Raw genomic sequence first — 27212 nt, forward strand, 5'->3', positions numbered from 1 at the left:
TCTCGGGCAGAAAGGATTAATTAGTTTGCTAAGCTGTTTTCTTTTTATAAACAGTAAGCTATCAAGTTGACTGTCCTGGTTTTCGTTTTGTAAGTTAATTCCTCTGAACACACTGTCTTACTGTATTACTTCAATAAGCTAAAAATATAGAGTAACAACTCAATTTTAGACCATGTTTAAGAAACTTGGTACAATGAGTAAAGATAGAAAGGGAGACAAAGGAGTCTCAATAAGCCCCTGAATACAAATACCTTGATTTTTAGGGGCAGGCCTCATAAGCCTCCCAAGCACTGTTCTCAGAGTTCACTCACACGGACAACAGAAGTGAGGATACAGCCACAAAGCTTCAGCACAACTAGATTTACATGACTCTAATTTATTCTCTAGAACAAGGAGGAGTGCAACAAAGGGATGAACACTGGTGGCCCACTAAGAGCAATGAGCAGTAACTCTACAATCCTGCGGGGTGAGCAGGTACATCACGCGGTTGGCAGGATTATGGATACCAGCATTAACTCTTCCCATCCTCCTTCAGCCTTCACACCACCTGAATCCCTGCTTGTGTCATTTAAGTGCCATTAGGCCACACAAAACAAGTGAAAGGGCTTCCACGGCTGAAGGCAGCAAGGCCTGGCCCCATGTTCAGAGATGGCGGCACCTCCCTGCTGTGTGGGCCCGGTAGGCGCCAGCCTCGGCTGCAGGGCACAAAGCAGCACAAGGTGAGGGGGGATGATGCTGATTCCTGGCAGAGACAGGATAAAAGCCAATCCGGGAAGAGAAGACAGCATTTAAGATCACAGAGAATCGAGCCTGAAGGACCTTCAGCATTTCCATGGGGGGATTTCTTTACTAGCTCAGCTGGCACAGCATCAAACGCTGCCCAGACTACACTCACCTAAAACCAGCCTGCAAGCTGCAGCGAGCATCTCGTGGTCTCAATCTGAACGACAAGGCAGGCTTGCACAGAAAATATGTATTAACAGTGGTGCACCACAAGACCACAACAGCTGCAAATGCAGTTAAAGACTACTTATAAGTTAATACCACTGTGCTGCTCTTCGTAATAAAATGCCTCGCAAAAACCTGTCAGCGTAATCGAAGCGAGCACTGTGACGATACCGAGTGAAATGTTTTTGTTCCCACAAAATATGGTTCTCTAGACAGCGGAGTAGATCCACCATACTTAAAACATGTATTTGGCCAATGTGGAAACCACTGTTTTCAGAAAGCAGGATTGGGAATCAGCACCCACACAACACTTTTCACCCAGCAATTATCCTAGGACTAGTGTTAACTGAACGTGGCATCCGCATTACCAAACGCACATCTCACTCTGGGCTGTGAAATAAATTCCCTGTTGAATGCCATACAGTTGAAATAAATATGATCTGCCCTGCAGGCAGACAACCACAAGTTTTGAACTGTGGACATACACAGGGAAAACAGAGCGGTCCCGAGTGGTTCGGTAGCTCTGCCTGACGCAGAGACTCTTCCCACCAGGGTGTGCACAGAAGGCAATCACAAAGAGGACTCCTGGATTCTAAGACACTCAGCAGCGCCTTCCCCTTGAAAAAAAATAAAATAGCTACTCTGGAAACCCATTAAGATTTAATCACAGAATATTATTCTTGAATGTAAAATCGCCATCCAGTGATGTGGAACTTCACAGGCAGAGTCTGTCTGATCCTCAGACAAGTGCACAAATTCCTCAGTCAGCTATTAGATAACTGAGGAAGTTATTTTTCTACATGTTAAAGGGGATAAATTTCTGCAAAGTGCGACAACTCTTGGCAGGACATTTGGGTTGTGATACCGACAGAAGCTGGGTTCTACACACTCTGAAACATCACGATGAATCTTGAAAGAGCACTGCATCCTACTGCCTTTCCAGGGTCGGCTGAAAGTTCAAACACAAACCAAGATGCTTCATCTTTTGCACCATAAAAAGCAGGAGCAAAGACAAATCATTCTAGCCCTGGCAGTAGTTCCCTTAAAAAAAAAATAAAAAATAAAATAATAAAATAATAAAATAATAAAAAAAAAACAACACCAAAACATGAGCTAATATAGAATTAGTTCAAGAAAGACATCTTCAGACAGACTGCATGAAGGTCAGTCAGGAAATATCTGTGAAGGGGAGTACAGATTTGCAGTTGGGAATAATTACTGAAATACAATAGCAATCCAATTACAGCTAAGTGATAAAACATTTATTTAGAATGAAGTAAATACACCACTTGCATTCTGTTGCAGTCCAGCCTGTTTGAAGCAGGGCATAAGTTGTTCATGTTATGGCCAATCATGGCAATGTTTAACACTCACAAATTCTGTAAAAATAAAGGAATTCCTACCTGCCTAGGCTAATCTATACACAGCTTGCTGAGAGCTAGCTTAGGTCTCAAATTGAATCCTGGCTTCCTAGATAAAAAGCCACCTAAATTAAGCTTGCACTGTATGTTTTGAAAACAATTGCTTGCACAGGAGAATCTGAAAGCAAATGCTTCACACAGATGACAGTGGCTAACTCATTTTCTTTAAGACTGTTCGCTTGTACCAGAGAGTAATTGTCTCACTTAATCACACTCGTTTCCCCACGTTTTGTATTTTACCAACAGCTGCAATACTTGTAAATGTCATCTATTGAACAACCTATTGCAGCGTGACCAAATTATCAAAAGCCATATCCAGCCTCTCGAGCATATGCTATAATCTACATTCAATTTTGGCTGCTGATTTTAGCACGTTTATAGACACCCACATCTGAAGTTACATTAAAAAAAAAGTTACTGACAAACAAAGAACGAAGAAAGGTAATACACAATGGAAAAGATCTAGAATACAGATCAAAATATCTGAAATTTTAGCTGCTGTTCTGATCTCAGCTGGAGTGCATATACAACGAGACTGACAGAAACGCTCCGCTCCTGGAGACGGAAACGCATTACCCAAAATCAATTATCATCCCAGCACGACCGGGTTTCTTTTTGTCAGTCTTGGCACTTAAAGCAGCGTCATCTTTCCGAAGATGATCTGCTATTAATTCAACACAAGAATCATAGCACTATGTCTTTAAGATTTTGATAACAGGCAGCTGAAGACAAAAATCGATCAGTGCTATTTGCAGTATCAGGTGCTGCTGGGATGACACTGCACTAAGCAGCTCTGTGCCAAAAAGCATTTAAGTTCCCAGGTTTATCGGGTTGGACTAAAATACAAATATTTGACAGAAAGTGAGATCACAGCTGTGGCAGAGATAAGCCTTTTATTAGAAGGTCACCCTGCAGTGACAAGAAAAGGTTCCAAAACAAACGCGTGGAGAACCCAAAGAGTTGCTTATAGGGTTGAGCCACAAGAGCTCTCTGAAGCTGCTAATGGCCTACCACGGGGATGTGCAGTCATCTTTTAGGAGCTGTATTAATTACACAAATGGAATGCCACGGCTCTGCTGGAGCCGGTCCAGCTGACTGCAGAGCTGCAGGTCTGGGCTGGCCGCACAGAGCAGCAGGAGCTCACAGGGCCACTCATACTTCGGCCTTCCAGTGAAGGACAAGCCCTCTGCAGAGAACTCCCAAGCGATGCCCGGTGTAAAGTCACGTTCAGAAAACTCTAAGAAAAACATCAACATTGTCATGGGTGAAATAGAAAAGACATGAAACTGGTGGGCCCAAATAAATGGTGAACCACAAATATCTCCGTGTATTGTGACACTAATTTTAAAGCAGCACCGTGCTCAGTTTACTACTGATTTCAGTAACTGCCCTTTCAGTACTGCAGAGACACGTCCAGCCACAAGCACCACACACGCCAGGACAGTCCTTAACCAACAAAGAGCCCAGACAAGCCAAAAGATCACTCAGGGCACTGCAAGAAGCCAGCAAGGCAGCATCAGCAAACAGCCAGTGGCCTCCAAATAACCAATCCTCTCCTTTGCCAGGCTACAGCAAGGACAAGTTTTAAGGAGTGTGAAAAAACTGTAACAACCAATGTCCTCCCTCCCAAAAAAGTCACCTGAATGCTCGAGGGAATGGCATAGATCAGTCTTAGAGGCTTACTGCAGCACAGAGACCTCCTTACACCGAGCACTAGAGGACAAAGGTGTGGAGAGCCTTCAAGGCATTTATACTTCCCTACGATGCTGCAGAGAAAGGGGAATGATAAAGAAGAAACAGCACAGCCAGTCACACCAGCACAAGACTTAGCTTTCTCTTCCAACAGTAAAGAATGTCACTGAAACCAAATCATTCGGTATCATCTAGTCCCAGAAATCAAAGCACTCATTTGGTTGATTTTGTCAAATTAGCTCTCACGACTCAAAATTTTCAGAAGCTCATGAGCTTCAAAGGAAACCTTCAAAAGGGAAGTGAAACTTGCACAGCCTCTCTACCTAACTGAACGAGCTTGCTGAGTAATGAAACTATAATTTCTGCTTTTCTAAGATGATTCTTCTCTACTCAACTTGACAGCAGAAGAATCCTTGTTTTGTTATTTTTCCTCTTCAAAGTGATTGCTGTCATCGAGCCAGGGTGAGCTCTGGAGTCACAGAGCCTGTCACGAGGAAGAAACATAACCTCAGGAGCACGTTGTGTGTGCTCCTTACTCGAGTCACTTAATACTGCATTATTTAAAATACCTATTCTTGAAGCCACGGTGAGAGATTTCCTCTCTTCTCTCACAAAAACTGGAGCTACACCAGTGACTGGGAGCAGTCGGATCACACCACAAACATGTTTCGAACTACGGCTGCATCTAGCAGTAGATTTTAAGAACCAGCAGCTGTACCAGGTTGGGTAAGGAGAACTCATCTTCATCTATGAAGAAGGTAATTTAAATCAACAACCATGAAGCGATGAATTCCTATACTATTAAAAAAAATTAGACATTTGGTACCAGAATACAAATTTTTCAAGATTCCAGGAAGCTGCAATCTTTACGAAGACAACTGTCCTCAACTTTGGAAGATACCTGCACTTTAAGAGGATTTCAGGAGCAACAAGATCACATTTTTTAAAATCAACTCACTTGTGCTAGGAAAGAATTACAAACGCCCTGCACAAAGCTCAGGAAGATGCACCCCTATGAGCAGGAGCTCCAAACCAAGCTCTGCAGAGACACGGTGAGCACTCAGGTTAACCGTACAGCAAGCACAACCATCGCTGCCCTTTGTCAGACGTAAGGCCAGAGAGGGTCCCCCGGGAGAAGCAGTTTCTGCTGTCATATACAGAATTATAGAGTCCTTTCACTGAGGGATCAAGAGCTATTGTAAAGCAACTGTTTTGTTTTGTCCTTGCTGTCGACAGGCTTGCTGTTCCGCTAGAGCCATAAACCCTCTCACCTTCGGTCTCAAGTTTATTGCTAGCTTGTGTACATGCACTTGTTCTTAAGAGAGCCTCAGCTCTCAGGCATTCAAAACGTTAGTCTCTACACTACTTACTCACCCTTCCTTGTCTTTTTTTTTTTTTTTTTAATAGTTCTTGTATCTATTTTCATCCTCCATTTTGGTGGTTTAAATAAGCAGAGACCTTCCACTGATTCATTTAACAGGCTTAGTCCCCCATAATCTTCGTTAAGTTCCCCTCTGCCTGCTTTAGTTTGAATTATGTAACTTTAAGACTCACACTGCTCACATTTTTAGGATGCACAAAACAGTGCCCAATTATTATGTGCAAGCAACACTTCATTAATATTAAACTTTCAAATGGAACCGTAGTTTTATTTGCTTCAGGCTATTTCTCTGAGATCACAGATGAACTTTAACAGCTGGACAGCATAATTTGTACAGTACGAACAGGACTGAGTCATTTTATACAGCAGAGCAGAGAGATGCCAATTTATTCAACCAGAGCAAAAAGTGCTCCATCATTAATGAATTCAACTCATGGCAACAGAAGCTGAGATTTCCTCACATTAAAAGCAGACCACATAACACTTGATACATATTGAAGATTATGAGGACAAGCCTTCCCTTAATTACAGCCTATCTCAAATTAAATCAAAGCAGAACATGCCTGACAGGTCCTTCTATTAAGAGGGAGCTCCTAAATGACCACCAAAATCAATGCTGGGTATCATAACTGATCCTCTTTTAATGAACACAAGGCATCAGAGACATTGCAGGAAGAGCACCAGCACTCATCCGAAGCTGTGGTCTATGTAATTGAGGACTCGTTCTGAAAGGGGAGGAAATCCTCACAGTAACGAAAGCCATTAAAGACCAGATTGCCTCATTTTGGAGATCTAATGTTTCTTCTCCATAAAAATGCTGAGGAGATTATGAATTTATAGCAGCTTTCTTCCTCCATCACAGATTTTCAGGACACCTGTCTTTCACCTCATTTGCTTGAGCTGCTAATTTAGTCCAGCAGCGAACTACATTACGTGACACGGGCTGTGAGATGTGAAGGTGCATGAAGCAAGAAGTGAACGTTTCATATCCTGCATCATCTGGCTCAGGTTCTGGTGAACTGGAATGAGAAACAACCTCAGTGATGGGGCTGCACTCGTCGGGTCCTGCATGCCGTGGGCACCAGCTCAGGCTCCCCGAATGGCATATAACCAAGTAAGCGTTTGCTAACACCCTCTCTATTCATGACCTGCAAACTCATTTGCCTGTCTAGAGATAACAGAAAACAACATGGCAATGAGTATTTTTTTCCCCTGAAGCTCGAAGGACTGCTGGTGAAATGAATTTGGTTTTAAACTTCTGTGATTAAGAAATTTAACAATTTATAGAGGGATTGTTTCCTGATCAGGAATTATTTCAGGATCAGGATTCTCTGTGCTTTATTTTGATCCAGTAGGAAGCGAGTTTATTCTCAGAAAAGACAGGTAGGCCACAGTCTGCCCATATGTGCAAATATCTATGCACATGGGACAGCCACACTGCTACCCAATCTCCTGGCTGAGTCTCCTGAAACATATTGCCTCCTGGATGCTATTCAGCACTCCGTTAGTCATACTTCTCATCTTGCTCAAGAAAAAATCCTCTCTGCTTCCTATCCCCCCGCAAACACAACACAGGGGTGCCTTATAATAAGCTGTAAGGAACAGCAAAAATAGCTGTTAAACACATACATCTCTTTCTCCAATTTCAGCATCTCTGAAAATACAAATATTAACAGACCATTAGCTTCACCTTAGAGCTCTGGCAAATACTCACGGCAATTGAAGATGGACAAGCATCCAGCTTAGATCCCAGAGTTAACTCTCCTTCGTGCTCCTTTGGTTTGCACATAACCACTGTTCTAAATGCTAAGACACCACACAGAAGTCCAGCAGTCTACCACTACTCAAGTGAAGGGGAAAAAAGCAACACAAAAAAAAAAATGACAGTACATACAATTCCTCCCATTGATCAAAAACACTGTCCTTATGTCCACACAACTCAATATTCCTGAACAAACCAGGGTAGCTGCTGTTTATGTAAAGTTTGCCAGCAAGCCTGCTATTAAGATAAAAGTAAAAAAAAAAAAAAAAAAGAATAGCACAGATGGAAGACTTATCTGTGAGAGTCATATTCTCCACAATTGAAGAGTGGCAGTATAATGTTTCTTACAGTCAGAGGAGAATTCAATCAATGTAGGTGTTTCTATAAACAGTGCGTTATTTAAATGCATAACACAAAGAATGTTTTATGGTTCAATTACGCCTAAATGGACCCATTTATTTTAAATACAAAACTGGACATTAATAATGCTAAGGAGTAAGAAGCTGCTATTTCTACAGGGAAAAACGGAGGCCAAACACATCCGATGCCTTTGATAAAACATGGAGCTGTTCTCTCCAATACCTGCGTTATCAGTTTGGGTAACACACATCTACACAATCTCAGGCAACCACTGACATTAGACCACCTATAGCTATCTCAGCTACATACCAGCCATATTTTATTCAATTATAATATTAAAGCAATCACACAAACTTTCTGCCATCCATATTCGCTCTCCTGTTCATTTCAAGTTACTGTTTTATTTGAAGAATTACAGCTTAATTACTAGGGGGGAAAAAAGTTTCCAGAATCTTGTCAGTGGCACTTCTCTGGTTTAAGTTCAATTATCATCCGCTGTGTGCCTCACAAACACTCCAGGACTAACAAGCTTACTCTGAATCTCTTCTTCTAATAGGAAATGGCCAAGTCTGCATCTCAGCTCATTTGACCTTCATTGAAATCTAATCTCCTCTTGAAAAGAAAAATATCTTTAAAAAAAGACCCAACAACCAAGCTTACCAGCGTGAAGATGGTAAAAGCGTAACAAAACCGAGACAACCTGTAACCTTATTCTAAGAATTGAACTTAGTTTGTGAATGTTCAAAATAGAAAAGTCAATTAAGAATTTTCACCTGCACACTGCATTATCAAGGCGACAGTGCCACCAGAGCTTCTGGTCTCTCTCTGCACCAGATGCTCGACAGAACATGTGCCACATTAATAAAAACCCCACACCCACAATACCTCCACCCTCTCCTAATCCCTCATTCATCTCAACCCAGAAAACAGACAGCCCAGCTCCCATCACTGCTGACAGTTCTACATTCTCCAGTGTTATTTCAGGCTTTGAAAAGGAAGAGAAACTTTAACATAGAAAATAGGGCAGATTCAAGTACTAGACAAACTAGATCCTATTTCACTTGGATCTGATCACATTACAGTCCAAGGAAGGCAATGTGTTTATCTGCTTTATTATAAAATTATGTTCCATTCTTTAAATTGAAAAGACAAACTCAGGCCAAGTTTCCACTGTCTAAAGACCTACAGCAAATAAAGCAGAAAGAGCAAGGAAGAATAAAATACATATATATATGCAGCAGTATTTTCTAGCACTATAAACACTATATATTCTCACATAGAATAATTAAAAGATATGATTGCAGACATATTCACAGCTCAAAAGTCACTCCTGCTCCCGACCGCAATGGAAATGTCTGTTACCACAAGTGTTTGTTCATCTACAGTCCTTCAGCTACTTCCAAAGTTTTCATGGAAGAGCTGAACTGCAATCTGTAAGTGATCTGCTAGCTATCAATCTGCAAGTAAAACGTGTCACAGCACAATTTACTATCTGCAGTTTCATGCAATCACCGGAGTGCTTTCAAAATGCATAGCACAGTGTCATAGTGACATTTTTAATGCTGCCTGAATATTTATATTGAGTGTCCAGAGAAAAGCCAAGCAAATGGAAGAATTTAAGCAAACAGAATTACAGCTCTGACTACAAAACTAACAAAACTTTCCCCTACAATGTAAAATACTAGGGTTTCCTCTGGGCCTGAAAAGTCATGAGCTGATTTAAGCAAGAATCACTTTCAGGGCTATGAAAACTTGTTTGTTTGAGATTTCTAACACAAGCCTATCTAAAGCAACACATTTCAATGCCTCATAAATACTTTTTACGTTACAAAAATAATGTGAAAGCAAACTGTTGAACACATGGATTTATTTGTTTACTTAAATTAGGTGGAAGAGCTAGATCACCAGCTCAGAAGCTTGCCATTAAACGGCCCTAGCCACCTCGGAAAGCTAAGTTCTCCTACTAATACCACGCAAGACAAATCTGTACTTCTTTATTGACTTAAAACAGGTTTTACTGTGAGTCATAACACAAGCTGCCAAGTGAAACACAGACTTCTTTAAAAATATGAAACAATGAAGCTTCTTCAAACTCAGCGGCTTCCAAACACCACCATAACTTTTATGTTGAGGATTACAAAAACTTGCTCCAGAGAGCTCTGCAGCAGGCAGATGAGCTTTGCAGTTAAATCAATTTAACTGCTTGTTAAGCAAGTATGAACATGGGAATGTCTGACAGATGGAGCTAAAGGCAATTCACACGAAGGGCATTTGCAAGCTGCTAAAAGACACTGTTCAAGAAACAATCACAGAACTTCTCTGTGTGGAAACAATAATTTTAGCATTATGCTGCTGCGGAAGAAGGAGAAGGTGTTACGAAAAAGTTACATTTTAATTTGGTACAATCACCTTCATCAACGCCTGATTTTTTGTAATCGAGTTACAAGTTATAAAAGCACATCTGAGCGCAGCTGGGTTTCCTTAGACACTGCTGTGCAGATCCTCTCACCAGGGACGTGGTACCAGTGTCGGGCATCACTTGCTCCTGGGATCCCAAAAAGCCTCCTCCAGAAGGCAGAGCTGCTCAAGCACCACCACTGCATGCCTGGCTTTGAACACTGGCACGCAGGAGTTGTTGAATTACAGTGTTTTAAAGAAGGCTGAAGTCTAAGGGGGTTAAAAGAAAAACTCAACTTTCTAGTCACAGCTCTGTATTTCTTAGAGCTTGTTCTGGAGCTCCCTCCTGAGGCTAGATGCTACGCTACGTAAGCGTCATCATTGCTACACTACATAACTGCAATGTCTTCGTAACTGATTCTGCTCAAAATGAGAGCATGTCCTTGTAAAAGAGATTATCAGAGGTGTCTCCTCAAAACGCTGTACCCTAGTTTGAAGAGAGAAGCAGAGCTTTTGAGCTACAAGCACTGCAATCTCACAAAGACAGGAAGAAGACAAACACCCATTAAACAGAGGGAGATAAATCCAAGAGGTGCTTCACTTACACAGCTTTGACAGCCCGTACAGGGGCACCACTGACGAGAATACCTCTGTCGTTATGAATCATGACGTGGAACAGCACAAACTGTTTCTATGTGTAAAGAAACAGCAATTTCATTTGATTGAAGGCTGGTAACACACCCCACTCTCTTCGGGTGACCCATACAGTTATTTTAAGTATCTACCTGCTTTCTGATAGAGATATTCCACAAAACCTGATGACATTACTCCATGGTCTCTGTTGCCACAAGCTGCTACATGGGCTGACACCTCCATTTCTAAGACATTTCTACAGGGCTGAACCGGTGTTTGCCAAGGTTTGCAAAATTCTTTAAACAGGTTCCACTGAAATTTCTGTCTGCTAGTGGGAAGCAGGATCCTTCCACAAGCTCTAGAGGGCCCCCACATGGAAGAAGGTTTCAATACAAGATTTCCTGATAAAAGGATTTTTCCCACACTCTTGCTGAGAATTTTTTCCTCTTCCACAGTAGCTAAAGCTTAAACATCAGATAGCCAAAGAAGCCTTTGGAAATAGCACAAGAGCCAAAAGAACAAGCCTTGCCTATTTGCAATCATATTTTACTGCTACCAAGACCTCACTCAGCACTTTCCTCAGTCCTTGAAAAAACATCCGTCCTGGCCAGCTCAGTCATCTATGACTACCTCTGCCCTGATACTGTTGAGATTACCAATTCTGCAGGAACACACTTCTATGAGAATTCATAATTAAGACAAGGGTTTTTTTTGTTCTAGTTATGCTTTTCCAAGGAGATTCTTATCATCATCTCATTAATCCAAGAAAGATTTTCAACCTTTTTCCAAGTCATGCTCTTAGGTCTTGTGCAGACTATCAGCAATCAAAGTCACATCACATTAAATATTACTTTCTACAATAGGGCTTGTAGTTTTAGTAAGATTTTCTATTTTAGGATGGAACGGATTTCAACTTGAGTGTCTCAGAAGAGCCACACAGTTTATTTGGTTGTCCTTACTGAACCTGTCCTTGGCAACACTAAAAAAAGCACGAAGTCTAGAGATGCTGGCTCTTCCCACTGCATGCCTTGCTGTGTTTGGAACGTGTAAGGTATCTGTCATTTCATAAGTGAAGCCCTTTATGTGTTGCATTGATTTCCCAGTAATTCTGTAGAAGTTAAAGATGTGTTCTTACTTTTCATGGTGCCCTCCTCTTCTTCGTCGTCTGTGTTTACGACCATTGTGCCCAGCTGGGACTCCAAGGTGCCATCATGTTCTATCATCGTATTGGCTCCATCACCCAGCGTGCTGACAGCTCTTATGGTATTGGTTTCATCTCCACTCGCCCTCACCATAGTACCTGAATCAGTTTCATCTTCTTCCTGTACAAAGATGTCATAAATACATTTTTATTGATGATGGTCAAGTCCTGTGAAGAGTGGCTGTATTCACAGATACTGGCAAATCTTACTAATTCAGAGATTTCGACAAATATACATGGAAACCAGTGACATTTTGGTTCATTAACATAGATAAATAAGAGAGCACGTAAACAATCAGCAGAAACGTCTCAATACAACTGGTATCTCATTCCTGACCTGCTGACCTGTCTCTAAGTAAATTACAATACTCATTCAGTCATTTACGTTTCTATTCATGCTGCCAGTTGCATCGGTTGACCTAAAACCCCCATGTCAAGTGATACAGTTCACCAAATTATGAGTTATTAGACTGCAACAGTTCTGTGTCTGTACTGCACATGACTCACCAATGGAGAGTGACTACCCTATACTTCAGAACTCTGTCTTCAACATTTGGGTAGTTTTATTCCTATAACATTCAGAAGCACTGAAGAAAACTGAAACAAATTTGCAAATCTTTAAATTAAATAAATTATCAAAGCCCAGTCTTTTTTTTTCAGATAAAAATTCTTTCTTATTCTTCTATTTGTTAACAGATAATTGATATTGCAGAAATTTGAACTAATGCTGTCAAAGCTCAGGAGGCAGAATCTTTAAGAAAACACAAACTTCTGAAATAAATTGTGGTAGGACAGCTTCTTGGAAGATACCTACATTGGCCAGAGGAAGTAGTTTCGCTAGGCTATGTCCCTCAGTATCAATTATGGCTAGAATTTCATGAAGATTGAGGTCAGATTTACTACAATCTATTTAGTTTCCTGGAAATGTGCGCCTGGTATCCCACAACAGCAATAGAAATCACCTTCTAGGTTTATAGCAGGGCTATTTATTAAATCTCATAAAATCTTTCTAGGCTCACCTTGGAGCTAAATATTTTAAAAAATATATTATTATTATTTTGTTGTAGGTACAAAGTACATGGTTCTTTAATTTATATGTGACCATGGCCTTACTGGTCTTAATTAGTGTTAGAAGAAATACACTGGTCTAGCCCCAGAAGCCGTAATATTCCATCTCAATGTCATTATCAGAAAGAAGCACACCCTTCCACATCCTGGTGTTGTACGCCTTTTCTTTGCTCTGTCGAGCATGCCTATATAATTAACTTCCCAATCTCAAAACGAATAGCAAGAAGAGGAAAAAAACTACACAAGATCTTAATGGAGGAAAAGTATATTTTATGTGGAGATGAGTGGGTGAGAGGAAGCATTAAATTCCTTTGCTACACATCATTTAACAGAACAACAGCAGAAATTTCCATAGCACTTGGGAAGCACTTGAGAACGCTCTCCTGCTAGCAGACACAGAATACAGAAGCTTCAGGAAAACACACACACCCCGACAGAGACCACTCAGCTCCACTACAGAGACACCATCTCTCAGCAACGAGACCCCAGACCAGTCAGAAACGAAGGGGAGAGAGTCGGGACAACACTCTTATAGCCAACATCATGGCAAGGTGACCAATAAAATTACTTCCACACTGAATAAATATGCAGTCCTAAACTGGAAAACCAGATGAACAACGTATTAGGTCTGTGTTTTTCTGTGCAACATGCTATTCATGGCCAACCTCTGAAATGGACTGTGGTATACAATGCCTTCTGTTGCCCATTTCATTTACCCAGATTGAAGCAAGCAGAGCCTCAAAAAAAAAAAAAAAAAAAAACAAGGAAAGAAAAAAGCTTTCAACATGCTTTCCATATTCACATGCTGTAACCATTGAAACAAAGCACCCGGGATGTAAAGTCACAGCAATTCCCTCAACACTTGTCATGCCCTCACCTCGTATTTCTGTCGGTTGTTCTTGTGTAGTAGAAAGTTTCTATAAGGGGGGTTCTAAAGCACAACAACAGTAAAAGAACATAACGTACTCAGAGCATAGTGCATCACAGGTATCATTTTATACTAGGAGAGCAGTCTAAGACCTCAATCTACAATGAAAAATTCTCATTACTTCATAAAGAACATTATCCAATTAGGAACCTGTATTAAAGCCTTGCATATGCTACTACGTAATCGCATTCAATTGCAAGTCTTCAGCTACACTTTGAGCTAATTAAGTAAGGTAAATATTAGGTGGACCATGCTGACTGTCCCACACGAATGCAAAGATTGAGCAGGGTTCAAGCATTAGGTTAAGTAGTTTTAAAGTAGAAAACTAAAGAACTAAGTCAAATCCATGGGCAATTGAACAAAATTAAAAAAAAAAAAAAAAAAAGCAGCTAAGCATTGTGCAAGGACTGAAAGTTTGAACTTCATGTACTGTTGCTACTAAATACTCACTGAATTTTCTTCATCTTCTTGATCTAGTTCACGCTGTTGTGCCTCTTGACGTTTTAGCTTGATATCCATTGCTTCATTGATCAAATCTCGCAGAATTGACACTCCTTTGGCACTTTTAACAAATGGGTGCTACAAAATGCATTAAAAGTTAGTAAGCACTGCACCTGAACCAACAGTAAACACTGCTACAACGGCCCGCTTCCAATCAAAATTAACATTCAACTTAATACCTTACTAAAATTAAATTAAAAAATCAAATATTCCTGTAACACAAGAGGGAGCCTTCCACCCAAACAAGATCCCACTCTAAAGGCACTTAATGCTGTGAAATCTTGGGCTCATTCCCCTCCCACAAACACTACTTACTCCTTAACAGCTTAGCTGTATACAGCCAGTTTCATAGAATGCCATACCTGTACCATTCTGAGCAATTATGTTCATTTGTGCCTCTCCTTTTTAGTGTTTTAAAATACAGTTGCTTGGCAGCGCTGATGAGAATTTGAAGGAAAAAAAAAAAAAAAAAAAACACTCCGGAAAGACAGTAAGCTGAAATCAGACCAGTTCTTGGGGAAGAACTGAAAAGTTGAAGTTGGCTGTAAAGTTAATCAGCTATTAGTGAAATCTGTAGTGCACAGGATGAGACCAGCATCTCAACAGGCACAGCACTGCCTACACTAGCAGCCCTCTCTAGTGCTTTATGTTCTTGCAAGGAAAGGCAGACAGACCTGCAGAAGCTGTGTTGCAGTGGCACGCTGCTCGGGGCTCTTGACAAGACACTGCTTCACAAAGTCCGTGAAATTGTCTGACCAGATCTCTGGTTTCCGGAATGTTGGAGGCGGATTGGTAGGAATCATGAAAATTGCCTGTAAATGGAAGAATATTCCAAATATTCCAAAGTTTAAAACCTCCTAGCATAAATGCACACAAATATACACAGGTGCTAAAGAATGACTGACACTTCGAGTTCGCTGCTTCTGCAGAGTTTATACCAATATTATACATACATTTGCTCAAAGGGGACACGGAGCAACAAATCAAACTTTTCTCGCTAGGTGCTTACACTTCTGTCTGAGCCATTATATGCCTCAAGAGGCATCAATCTGCCATTTTTAAGTCTTCAAAAAAATTGTGCTTGCATGCAAAAAAAATAACTCTGGAGAATATATAGTTGAAAATCTGTTTCTTCACACCCAACATAGGAAGATGCAGCTATGTTTTGACAGAACAGGATCATGATTTTCCTTTCCATGCAGGTTCTCCCTCCCAAATAACTGTTTTTCATTTAGTCTACAGTACAAACAGCTGACAGAAAATAAATCATTTTCTGTAAATTAAAAGCAAGATGGCATGTTGACATTTTATTCAGCCAGCTATAATAGCAAATCATTTCCACAGAGCAACACATATTAAAAGGCCACGGTCCTCACCCTCATAGGATGAATGTCTGCATACGGTGGTTTGCCTTCAGCCATTTCTATTGCAGTGATTCCCAGAGACCAGATGTCTGCAACACAATTATACCCAATTTCTTGAATCACTTCTGGAGCCATCCAAAATGGGGTTCCTATAACTGTGTTCCGTTTTGCCATGGTATCCTGAGAAGAAGAGTAAGATAAAGATCCAGACAAAGGCAATTGTATCAGCCACAAGCATTCGCTAATGAATTATCATGCTAATTATCTGTCACTTGCACGCACATATATTACTAGATTAAGCAAGACCGGGATATGGAGGACTGCAAAGGGAAATTGAAGCATGCTTACAGAAGTTAGACATGAACTGAAGCAAACAGCAAATGTTATCACAAACCATTACTTAGGTATAGCAGCTTCCAGAGGAACCTCTGCTCTAATCTGCTTCTGTTCTAGCGTCCTATTATGTTGATGCAAAGTTCTAGAAAGCAGTTTAGAACGCCTTAAAGTCTCCACAAGCACATAATACTTATATGCAGTTTAAAAAGAGAAAGTGTACACAGTCATCTTAGTTTTACTTACTGTAAGCTGTCCTGCCACTCCAAAATCTGCAAGTTTAGCATGTCCCTCTGTATTTAGCAATATATTTCCAGCTTTGATGTCCCGGTGTATTTTCCTCATAAAATGCAGGTACTCTAGTCCTTTCAGTGTTGACTGCACTATTGTGGCAATTTCCTCCTCTGTGAGCTAAAGGAAAGAAGAGTTACTATCAGCCTATCAGTTGCTGAGATAGAACACAATTGTGTTTCAGTCAGTATTTCCCAGAGATTTACTAATTGGCATTTAATTGCCTTCATTAATGGTTGCCATACTGACTAATGGAAAAGTCCATGTGTTTTCAGTTAGCAATCTTCAGCACTAAGTAGTTGAGTTAGTTTACAACCAGCATACATGTACACACCTACCACAACCCCCTCACAACTTGTAATTCTTACCCTGCGATAGCCATAAGTAAGGCAAAGTAGAGTGTGCTACTCAGAATCAGTCTGGGTTTTCAGGAAAGCCAAGGTAACATCTTAACAAAAACTCCGATAAGGGTTTACTTTATCCAAATAACCAGAACTTGATCAATATAACCAGCTTCCTCATTTTCAGGGGAACAAAGGGCCTGCATCTCAGGTGGCAGCCCCTGGCTATGTCAGGCACTGAACAACACCTCATGAGAGTTATGCCCAGAAGGCAGTGCACACACTACTTAGCCTCCTCAAGATGCCAGACACCCATCCTTCCTGTTTGTAACATTCAAAGGAGAAAGTACGTACGGTTTTATTTCGTAATCGAATAATATCAGACACGGATCCAGCACCGCAGTATTCCATGACTATCCACAGGTCTGTGTTCTTAAAGTAGCTGCCGTAATACTTCACCACATGAGGGCTATGAAATGTGAAAAAGGGAGAAGAAACCAAAGGGTCAAATACTGACCAGCACAACTGAAAAATCAAAAGCAAAACACGCTGCTGACTCCCTAAGCAGGCTTTAAAAATTCAAAGTGCCACTGAAACCCTGACCAAAAGCGTTCCAAACCAGTCTGAACTTTCACAGGGCTACTGCAGTCCTGCCAGGCCTCTTCACTGCTGTGGTGCTCAACCAACCTGCCAAAAAGTCGATTCAGGGAGTTAAAATGTCTGAAAAATGAGTCCTACAGAAATAAAGAAGGGCTAGCATTCAGTCTTGTTTAGCTCCCAGAACCAGATTAATACAAGGTCAGTACCACGGTGGGCAAGAAGGCAGGGCACCAAGGGAATGAGAAATGGACCACAGCAGTCCCTAGTAAAGTTGCTGCAGAGCATTTGCAATCAAATGGAAACATTAAATAAGGTCAAAAGTTTGCTAGAAAATAGCTATGGGGTTTCTTAAGAGGAATATTCCCCCGTTACCAGATCCACTTTCTTGTCTCTACAATTTAGTTCAGGAACGTGATGTATTGTAGGAATCCTGTACAACTTAAACACCCTCATACAGTCATTTGTCAGAATGCCCAAAAAGCAAACAACCTGACTATAGTGTACTTCGTTAGAATGACCATTTGCCCTTTGGGAAATGCAAAGCTAAAAACTAACAGAAAGAACCTTTCTGATTTTGGGGGATGAAAGTTAAAGAATAAAAGTGCACTTACTCTATTCCCTGCCAAATATTTCCTATTGAAGAAATGCAACACCAGCAACATCAAAAAATCAGTGCCCCTTAATGTTTGCACAGAAAATCTGATGTTCCTTTGATTCGCTCCCTCTGCTGTTCATAACTGTAAAATCTCATTTTAGGACTTACACTGTTAATATTTAATTTCTTTTTAAGGAGACAGCTATTAATGCTTTCCAGGTTACACAGTAAGACTTTTCAAGAACAAATTCTTTAAAAGTTTCATTTCGTTAGCAGCCACCAGTCATCTTCGTTTAAAGATAGTGAGAGTGAAATGCAATAGAGTGACTGGGACCATAGCTTTATGTTGCTAATGAGTTATTTTAAATGGTTTTCTCTGCCTGAAGTCTATCAGAATAGCATTTCATAAGGCTAGACTCGCAGTATCAGAAGAAATTTGTATATTTTATACTTCCAGCCTAGGATACACTTTGACAGGGGGTCTTCTGCACCTCCTGGTCTTATCTGGCTAAGCTCATAAAACATCTTTTCCCACAAGAAACATGCAGAAACAACCCAGAGAGTCAAACATCAGCCCATAAGTTATTCTGAGCATGCTAACGTGAGCAGACAGCTTGTAACGCACTATAACCCACACGGGCAGAAAGTGGCCCTGTGAAGGACAATGTAGATGATGCACATGCAAGAGCAGTCATGCATTAGTGGCTCTCATCCACATGCCTCTTAAAAAAAAAAAAAAAAAAAGAACATAAAAAAAAAGCAAAACCAAACTCTTCTCCTAACCATTTCTATGTCCACACCAAAACCTGTGTGTAACTCATTACCCCTCGGACATGGGAACCGCTGCTCTAACCCACAATCAAGTTACCACTGCTCAACGAGTTACAGCGCGTCGGGACAGCTGCAGTAACTGCTCACACACCCCGCTCGTTGCTGGCAGCAAGCGCAAGGTTATTTCACTTAGTTAGCTTAAGGCTCTCGCACTGCAAGCTTAATTTTCGTTGTCTTACCTTTGCTTGAATTAACACTACCCAAATGGTGGGTTAACATGACTCAGTTGATACGAGGTAACTTGACCGTACAAGTCCAGCCTTTTAAAAAACATTTAAGGCAACATCATCGCTTTTATGTGATTAAATGCCAGATCACAGGCAATACTTTTCTTTGCATACTGATGATAGGTTTCACAGAATACATTTACCTGTCACATTGCTGCATTATGGATATTTCCTTTATAATCTCTTGCAGGTCAGATTCCACAGGAACTTGTTTAATTGCAACAACTTGACCCGTTTCTTTATGAATAGCTTTGAACACGCTGCCATAGGAACTATGAAACACAATAGCAAACAATGAAAACAATGAATAAAAGACTGTTTTAAAAATGCAAATGTTACGCTTTTCGCAAGTGTGTACTTTGGGGGAAAGAACAGTAATACCTCCTGCAACAAATATTTTTACATTAACTTAAATAGTCTGTCCTCAAGCTTGTGAACACTATACATGTAACAGGGTGCTGAGATGGTCAGAAAGGAGACAATCATTGTTATGTACCCATAGATTTGGAAGGGCCTTTGACACAAATCCAGCCAAAGCAGCATCTCTTTCTCCAGCATACGATACCAGCTAAGCAACACTAAGAACAACAGCTCTGGTCAGAGAGCTCTGCTAGCTCTTGTCAGATATAATTTGTCTTATTTCCAGCTTCTTTGCTTACAGCAGCCAGGCAAAATTCCTACTCAGTTTTTCAAATGAACCGCTTAAGGTGGCAAACACATCACTTACTGAGTGTTCTCAAACTGCTCTGCCTGAGCAACTGGCACAATGAAACAGAATTTCCTACCCACCACACAGATCTTCCACAAGAGGTACCAGGGATGAACTGCAAGACCTCCTGAGTTCCCACAAAGCACTCCAATTTGCCATTTTTCCACAACATTTTGACTGCCTTCTAGTGAATCATAAGCTACTGCTTGGTTTAATTAAGACATCTTACTCCTGGCAAACAAAATATTTATTCTGTTACTAACCAAATGCACTTGTTACACTAACACATACTTTTGCAGCAATAGGATCATGACAAAGTGAAAAATCAAAGACCAAATCCATTACACACATCTGCCCTTTGAGAAATGTACTTCGGGCCCACTGTAATAGAGCACATACCCTTCTCCAAGCTTCTCCAACACATCAAATACTTCTTCAGGTTGTTTGGTTAAACTGTCTTCATCTAACTTCTTCAGCTGCCTGTATACGTAAGAATAGAGAAATGACTACATTTAATTTTATTGCAAATAGGGGCTCTGCTGAAACAAAAGAATAAATAATGACAATTAAGCATCTGGAAGGCTAGCATAAAGTTTATTATCAAATAAGTTTATGTCATGCGATCAGAAGACCAAATATTATCGTTATCTAATAGCAAAAGAGGACTGGGAGTCACAGAGACCAGAGGTTATTCAGGCACACAGATCCACAGTGCCTCTTTGTGGACTGCATCTGAGGATCTACATGCTGGTGGTCAATCCCAACTTGGCACTGCAGTCTCTTGTAGCTATTGAACATACCTGCTAACGTTCAAAATCTTGCATGGAAGGTAAGTACTAAGGCTATGCAAAAGGGAACACCGTCTTCTTTGCGGTCTTATAGTATGTATGGAATACATCTGTTGGGAGGATGCAGGCAATACCGATCCGACTTGTCCATTCTTAAGGACATTAGTTCAGATACTGGCTTTGTGCCAGTAGGAAAATGCTATTAGGGGAAAGGAAAAAAAAAAACTGGGGAGGGGAAGGAAACTTATCTGACTATGAGGATCTTAATGCTGCTCGGTCTGTTCCTCTCAAATGCACTGCTGAGGGTCTGCTGAGATACCTTGTAGGTATCGAGGTGATTTTAGTGCAAGGTGCTGGGATCCTTCGCCTACCAGCCCCCACCCCAGCACAACCTCCAGGGAGATTCCCTGCAGAAAGCAACCAGAAAATCGACCGTGCCTGTTCCAGCTCACTTTACCACACTGGAGAGCTGCTCGCCAAGAAACTTCCTAAAGCAGCTAAACACGACGTTTGTATTTCTAGAAGATTATCAAAGTAACATGCATACACACTACAAATATACGAAAAGTCCTGAAAACACTCTTTTACTGTCAAACAAACAGCACCCAGCAGCCCACGAGCAAGGTTTTTGCACAGACTACCAGAAAAACTGACTCCTGCCAGAGACACCCAGGGAAGCCCCCAGAGCCTGCCCTGCCCTGACCCCCAGGACCTTGTGGGTGCAGCAAACAGCGCTTAAGATGAAACACGCGGGGCTGCAAAAAAGCTCTCACTGCTGCTCTTAAAGACCCCTGCTTCAGGCACGGATGGCTTTTGACGCTGAACGCGTGTTTTTTTCCCCCAGTTTTTAACCAGCAGAGCGAAAAGCTGCCGATGGGCCCCGCTCGCTCCGTTTCCGAGCGCAGCCCCGAGAATGGCTGCTGAGGGGAGGAAGCAGAGGCAGGGGCAGGGTCAGGAAGTGGCGAAATGCCGCCAGCAGCAGCCGCCCGGCCCCGATAAGGGCTCAGCGGGGAAACTGCCCGCGGGGAGCGGCGGGGACCGGCTGCGGGAAGGGGCGAGAGGCGAGCGCCCACCCCGGGCACCGCGCACAGGGCGCCCGGAGAGCGGCGAGGCGAGAGCCGGGTTCCCACCGCGGGGGTTAAAGCGAGGCCGAAACCATCCCGAGGGGAGCGAAGGGAAAGGGTCTGACGCCTGACCCCAAACCCCATCGCCGCCCTGACCGCGACCCGCCCCGCTCCTGCCGGACCCCGGCAGCGAGCCCACCCCGCCGGGCAGCGCCGGGCACCCGAGGCGCGGCTCCCCCGGGGCTCCCCTCGCTGCCCCCGTCCCTCCGCGCCCGGCGGGGCCGAGGAGCCTCCCGCCGGAGCCCCGTCCCCCCCCCGGTCCTTACCGGCGCGGGTTCCGCAGCTGCACCCCGTCCATGGCGCCGCGGGGCCGGCCGCTCCCTCACCGCCTCCCTCCCGCCTCCATGGCAGCCCCGCCGCCCCTTCCGCTCCGCCGCCGGAAGGCTCCGGGGCTGAGCCCGGCCCCGGCGCCGTCTCCCCGAGCCCTGCTCCCGCTGCACGGCCCCGGTCTCGCCCCCGGGATGGCGGCGGGGGGCAGCGCCAGCGCCCTGCGCCGCGCCGGCAACGAGGAGTTCCGCCGCGGGCAGTACGGGCCGGCCGCGCAGCTCTACGGCCGGGCGCTGGAGCTGCTGGAGGACGCCGGTGAGGAGGGGACGGGGCCGGGGGCGAGCGGGGAGGGGACCGGGAGGGGACCGGGAGGGGACCGGGAGGGGACCAGGGGGGTGCGGGGACGGAGCCTGAGCCCGAGCCCCTCCGCTGTGCCCCGCAGGGGAGGCCGCCGCCGAGGAGAGGAGCGTGCTGCTCGCCAACCGCGCCGCCTGCCACCTGAAGGAGGGCGCCTGCCGCCTCTGCGTCGCCGACTGCTGCGGGTGAGCCACGAGGGACCGGGGGGGCCGCACCCCGGGGGGCTTCACCCGAGGAGGGTTTCACCCAGGGGGGCTTCGCTCAGGGGGGTTCACCCCAAGGGGTTTTTGCCCGGGGCGCTGGATCTCCCCGGGTGCTGCCGCAGCGGAGCAGCGCCCGCTGGAATCAGCCCCCTCTGGTCAGTGTTGGTGGCTTTACACCGCTTCTGCACCACCCCGGGGCAGAAAAAGCACTGCTCGCCTTTAATCGATGGGGTGAAGTTTTCAGGGGTAGCCCCCACAGCTGCCTTCTTGGGAATTCCCTTCTTTTGCCTTGCGCCAGTCAGTCCGTTCATTTAGGAAATGAGCCCAAAAAAGCTCGCTGCCGCAGGATCTCTTCCCATGGCACCGAATCGCTTGAAGTGCACACGAAGACTGATCCCGCTGCCCGGTATTTCCCAGGCCAGGCCCATTGAATGCCTTGTAGGAAGGTATCCGGGGACTTGTGCCGGGGTTTCACAGGCTATGGCACCGTCTCGCCCCTCACAGCGCGCTGAAGCTGGTCCCGTTCAGCATCAAACCCCTCCTGAGGCGGGCGGCAGCCTACGAGGCTCTGGAGAGCTACCAGCTGGCCTACGTCGACTACAAGACCGTGCTGCAGATCGACTGCTCCATACAGGCGGCACACGATGGTGTCAACAGGTAATGCCGAACACGCCCCAGAGGGAAGGCTCAGGAGCAGAGCGGCTCGGTCAGCGGCTGCTGGCAGCCCTGCTCCATGTCTGCAGCGATGCCAGGAGCAAGCTGCGTCCTGAGCGCTTTAATGGAACGAGCGAGGCCCCGGCGCTTTGTGCAAAGGGCAGGCTCGGTCATGCTTCCTGTGTGCTAACGCCCTTAGCTCCTTTTCCAAGCTGCCGGTACATTGTTGAGGGCTGGGAATGTTTTCCCTGGAATTTTCTGCTTAGTCTAGTCCCTGTTTTAAAGGAATAATAATCTTACAAGTTCCAGCATCCTGTCCTATAAGCCTCCCTATGCTGACAGGGGTTACAGGCTGTCGTAGGCGTTTTCTCTTCCTGGAGAAAATTCTGATTCACTTCATTACTTACCAGGCTGAGGAATAACCCATGCATCACTTGCCCAGCTGAGCACTGAAAGCCCCAGCCCTCATCCTATGGTATTTTTGGCCCTACTACCAAGATGTTCCTTTCATTAATGCCCTGTCTGTAGAAGGAGTTTAGTCTAGATGCACGTCACAGGGTTAGTGGAGAGATGCTGTCCTCGGTATGAGCCAGGTTATAAAGTGACCCTGCTGCCTAGCAAGGGGCCCATCCAGCCAACAGATAGAGCGACTGCCGGCCATCTCTTCCAGAATGACTAAAGCCCTGCAGGAGAAGGATGGTGTGAACTGGCGCAAGAAGCTCCCACCAATTCCCACAGTTCCCATTTCTGCCCAGAAGAGATGGAACGCTCCTTCTGCAGCAGCCCCCGCCACAGACGCACCCTCTGGGAGCACGTCGCAGGGACACCCAGGTGAGAGCACGTCCCTGGCCGCGCACAGCCCTTCAGCTCAGCAGGGTGATGGCAAGTGAGGCGGCTGCCATCCCTGCTTGGTGTGTCTGCAGCCTGAAATCTGCAGAAACCTGGGCCTGGTCGCTGGTTCTGCCACAGCCTGCTTGGTTGATGCTGGATCCTTTGATCGCTCTGCCTCCCCTCTGTGTATAGAGGAGCTATTTGCTTTCCGAGAGGCTGCTCTGATCTTATCAGTTTTACAGCATTCTGTATTCTTTCACACCGTTTCCAGACCAGATTGCTGCTGGTGTAGAGAGAGCTCGAACTCTGAAGGAAGAAGGAAATGAACTCGTAAAGAAAGGAAACCATAAAAAGGCAATTGAGAAGTACACCGAGAGTTTAAAGCTCAATCAGGAATGTGCAGCTTACACCAACAGGTACTCCTCAGCTCTTTGCCCAAGTACTTTTGGGCCCTTTTTAAAAGCCACCATGGTACTTCATCTGACAAAGCTGCCTGAGGTTTGCTCCCAGACAACTGGATAAAAAACACACCAACAAAACACCCACACACGTTCCCCCTAGTGCAGTCTTCCAAGTAGATTGTATAATGTTCTTTGATCAGATGCTGCAAAAGGCCCGGAGACACTCAGCTTGGGACTGCTAGGGGGGTTCTCCCTTTAATGCTTGTCTGCCAGGACTGCGTTATTCTGAGTAGTGTCTGCTGCCCCATGAATCACAAAGCGCACGCTGCTCTACTCAGAGTACTTCCAAGACAAGCAGGGCATGTTCTAGACTGGTACAGCTACAAACCTCCACCCTTGAAGTGCAGGCTGCTCTATTTATTGCTGTAAAAATCCTTTTTTTTGCAGACTGAAAAACTACTTTTTGTCCTTCTAACTGAAACAAGTGTTGAGCTGAAAAAGTAACATGTCAGGACAGAGATTGTTTGGGGACTCCAGCTTTGTGCTGTGCTGGGGTTAACTAAGATCTCTGCGTGTTGCAGCAGCAGATACTGCTTTTAGACAAAGCTCTCTAACCAGCTATTTGTATTGCAGAGCTCTCTGTTACCTGACGCTGAAGCAACACAAGGAAGCAGTACAGGACTGCACAGCAGCTCTGAGATTAGATCCTAAAAACATCAAGGCATTCTACAGACGTGCTCAAGCACTTAAAGAACTGAAGGTAAGTCAGGAGTTTTTGACCAGCTGTAAGCTAAGATTAGGGACCTATTAATGCCCTGCAGAGCATTTGGTTGGTGCTGGATGACGCCTGCCATCAAATAGTGGAGACCTGTGTGGAGTTGAAGGGGATTGTCCTTTTGTCCTTTACCTTAGTGTTTACTATTTGGATCTCGTGAGTTTCTCAGCACTGGATCTTGTTTCTCGAGGTGCTGGAAGAAGCTAGACACTATGCAGTTTTATCATTCCACATCCAGGGGAGATTCTGTAGGCAGTAGTGGCAGACTTACTGCCTTGGTGTTGCACTCAGAACCCACTCGTGCACAGTGAAATTGTCTTCTCAGCCCTAGTTCAAGCGTGTTTTCAACAGTTACATTGAAGCTGGTGTTCAATCAATTAATTATGCAGAGGGAGTCCCAGGTTTAGCCCTGTTGTCTTCGCCTCTGCTACCAAGTGCTACAGGGCCTTAGGCATTGAAAATGTATTTTCAGTGCACTAATACTTAAAAATTCTTTTTCTAGGATTACAAATCAAGTATTGCTGACATCAACAGCTTGTTGAAAATTGAACCAAAGAACACAGCTGCACTGAAATTACTGCAAGAACTGAAGAGAGCCTAGGATAACCAACAAGGAAAGCTTTTTCTTCTGCAGAATGAAGCTTTTTTCCTTCTGAGGTTGTTGCAGGGACCAATCTTAATGCAGGATGGGTATTGAAATCTACCTTCAACTGCTGCTGAGATGTAGTAGGTTCTGTGCCAGCACAATCAATGTCAAGATACAAAGTCTGTATCAAACTTGATTATATGGCTCAAAGATCATTAGAAGATTTAATGCCACTATGTAAGAGGCATATAGGTCAGCTTCCCTGGCTGAAGTCAAGGTGCCTGTAACTACTGGCCTCAGGGATTCTGCATGTGAAGTGGCTGTTCTTGCTGAAGAGCTACAAACTGAGGTGTTTTTGTTAGTCCTTATTCAGGTGACAGTTTTGCTGCGTTTGTGCTGCTATTACTTAACTAGGGTTGCTGACAGACTCCTGCCTGAGCACTGCATACCCCTCTTAGACCCAAGTCACGGTTACTTGCACAGGGTTGAGCATGTTCCCTCTCCTACTTGATACCTGCTGGCCCTCAGCTGAATTTCTGCTACTTAGTGTGACTGGGCAGGTGTTTACAGCAGCAGCTTTCTTTTATTTTTAATTGTTCTGCACATATAAGAAAACCACCAGTTAAGTTAAACCTGCCTTGTTACACAGTGCACTACTTCTGTGAGATTACAGGTGCTCAGGCATTTTACAGCCTTTTTTGTTGTTTTTATTTGGTTTGTTTTAAACTTCAGCTTGTCTGTGCCTTCTGGAGCAGTTGCTGCAGGGTGTTACAGGGACTAGGGTATGCAGTAGTATCAGAGCTGAGGCCTGGCTTACTATTTCAATGCATGTTTATAATTTTTTTCTTACGGTATTGATGGCACTGACTTAAAATGGTAGATACAAAGAGGGTTGGAGTTATTCTATGAACTGTTAAAACTGTTCACATTAAAGCCTTGTTTATTTTCACTCTAGCTGTGTGTTTTTTATGGGATGGAAGGTGTTGAAAAACTGGAACACTTTCTTACTGCTTTACTCCATTCTGCCCTCACTTGTTAGAGCAGTGCTTGAATTCCTCTGACTGCCTTGCTTTGGAAGCCAGCTGCCAGACAGCAGCCTCCAGCCATTGCTCAGTCTTACCCCTTGTACCAGGTGTAGTGCTTTTACCAGTAGAGTCATGATGGTGAACAATTGAACTGAATCAGCTGCTTACAATAGAGACAGAAGCTAGCCTCTAAGTCCAGGTTTGAGTACCTTTTTTTCCCCCCCCCACCTTATCTCTCTCAGCCATTTGTGCTCCAGGCTGTGTTCCATTGACCTGAATTTAGAAGGCAGGCATCACTTATGCTGTTAACCCTCAAGTAAGACAAAGTCTTATCTTAGCTTGAAGTAGCTCTTTGTAGGTCCCAGCCTGTACACCATCAGCTGGAACGCACAAGGGTTTGAAACACCACCTCCCCCAGGGGCATGAGTTGCTTGGTTTGCTCCATTCCTCTGAACACCACAGCTCGTTGATCCTGCCAGCACCATTTCCCCAAGCTATTAGCAAGCTAGGCACAGTGGATTTCGGGGTGGGGCAGCACAGGCCAGCAGTGCACAGATAGGCAGAGGAAAGTCTCAGAACACAGGAAGAACTATCTGCTCTGAACTAAAGAGTTCTCCT

The 27212-nt window shown here is 44.0% G+C and overlaps 2 protein-coding genes across 2 annotated transcripts in view; one reads left to right on the top strand and one right to left on the bottom strand.

Moving 5' to 3' along the window:
- Positions 1-21884, bottom strand: part of STK4 (serine/threonine kinase 4) — a 43397-nt gene extending 21513 nt beyond the window's left edge. The window contains exons 1-9 of the mRNA XM_084537721.1: positions 21762-21884; positions 19983-20063; positions 19018-19146; positions 16976-17090; positions 16236-16400; positions 15669-15836; positions 14967-15104; positions 14242-14370; positions 11730-11916 (exon numbers count right to left, since the gene is read on the bottom strand). Coding sequence (XP_084393847.1) covers positions 11730-11916; positions 14242-14370; positions 14967-15104; positions 15669-15836; positions 16236-16400; positions 16976-17090; positions 19018-19146; positions 19983-20063; positions 21762-21793 — 1144 coding nt within the window. The 5' untranslated portion in view covers positions 21794-21884. The remainder of the gene's footprint in view (positions 1-11729; positions 11917-14241; positions 14371-14966; positions 15105-15668; positions 15837-16235; positions 16401-16975; positions 17091-19017; positions 19147-19982; positions 20064-21761) is intronic.
- TOMM34 (translocase of outer mitochondrial membrane 34) lies at positions 21792-26523 on the top strand (the record flags this gene model as incomplete). The annotated part of the gene is made up of 7 exons (XM_084537722.1): positions 21792-22077; positions 22205-22304; positions 22827-22979; positions 23647-23807; positions 24079-24223; positions 24842-24968; positions 25486-26523. 7 exons carry the CDS (start codon positions 21792-21794, stop codon positions 25582-25584), a joined length of 1071 nt encoding a protein of 356 aa, XP_084393848.1. The 3' UTR covers positions 25585-26523.
- Between the last annotated feature and the right edge of the window lie 689 nt (positions 26524-27212).

Source organism: Aythya ferina (assembly GCF_964211825.1).
Source record: "Aythya ferina genome assembly, chromosome: 16".
Taxonomy (NCBI): domain Eukaryota; kingdom Metazoa; phylum Chordata; class Aves; order Anseriformes; family Anatidae; genus Aythya; species Aythya ferina.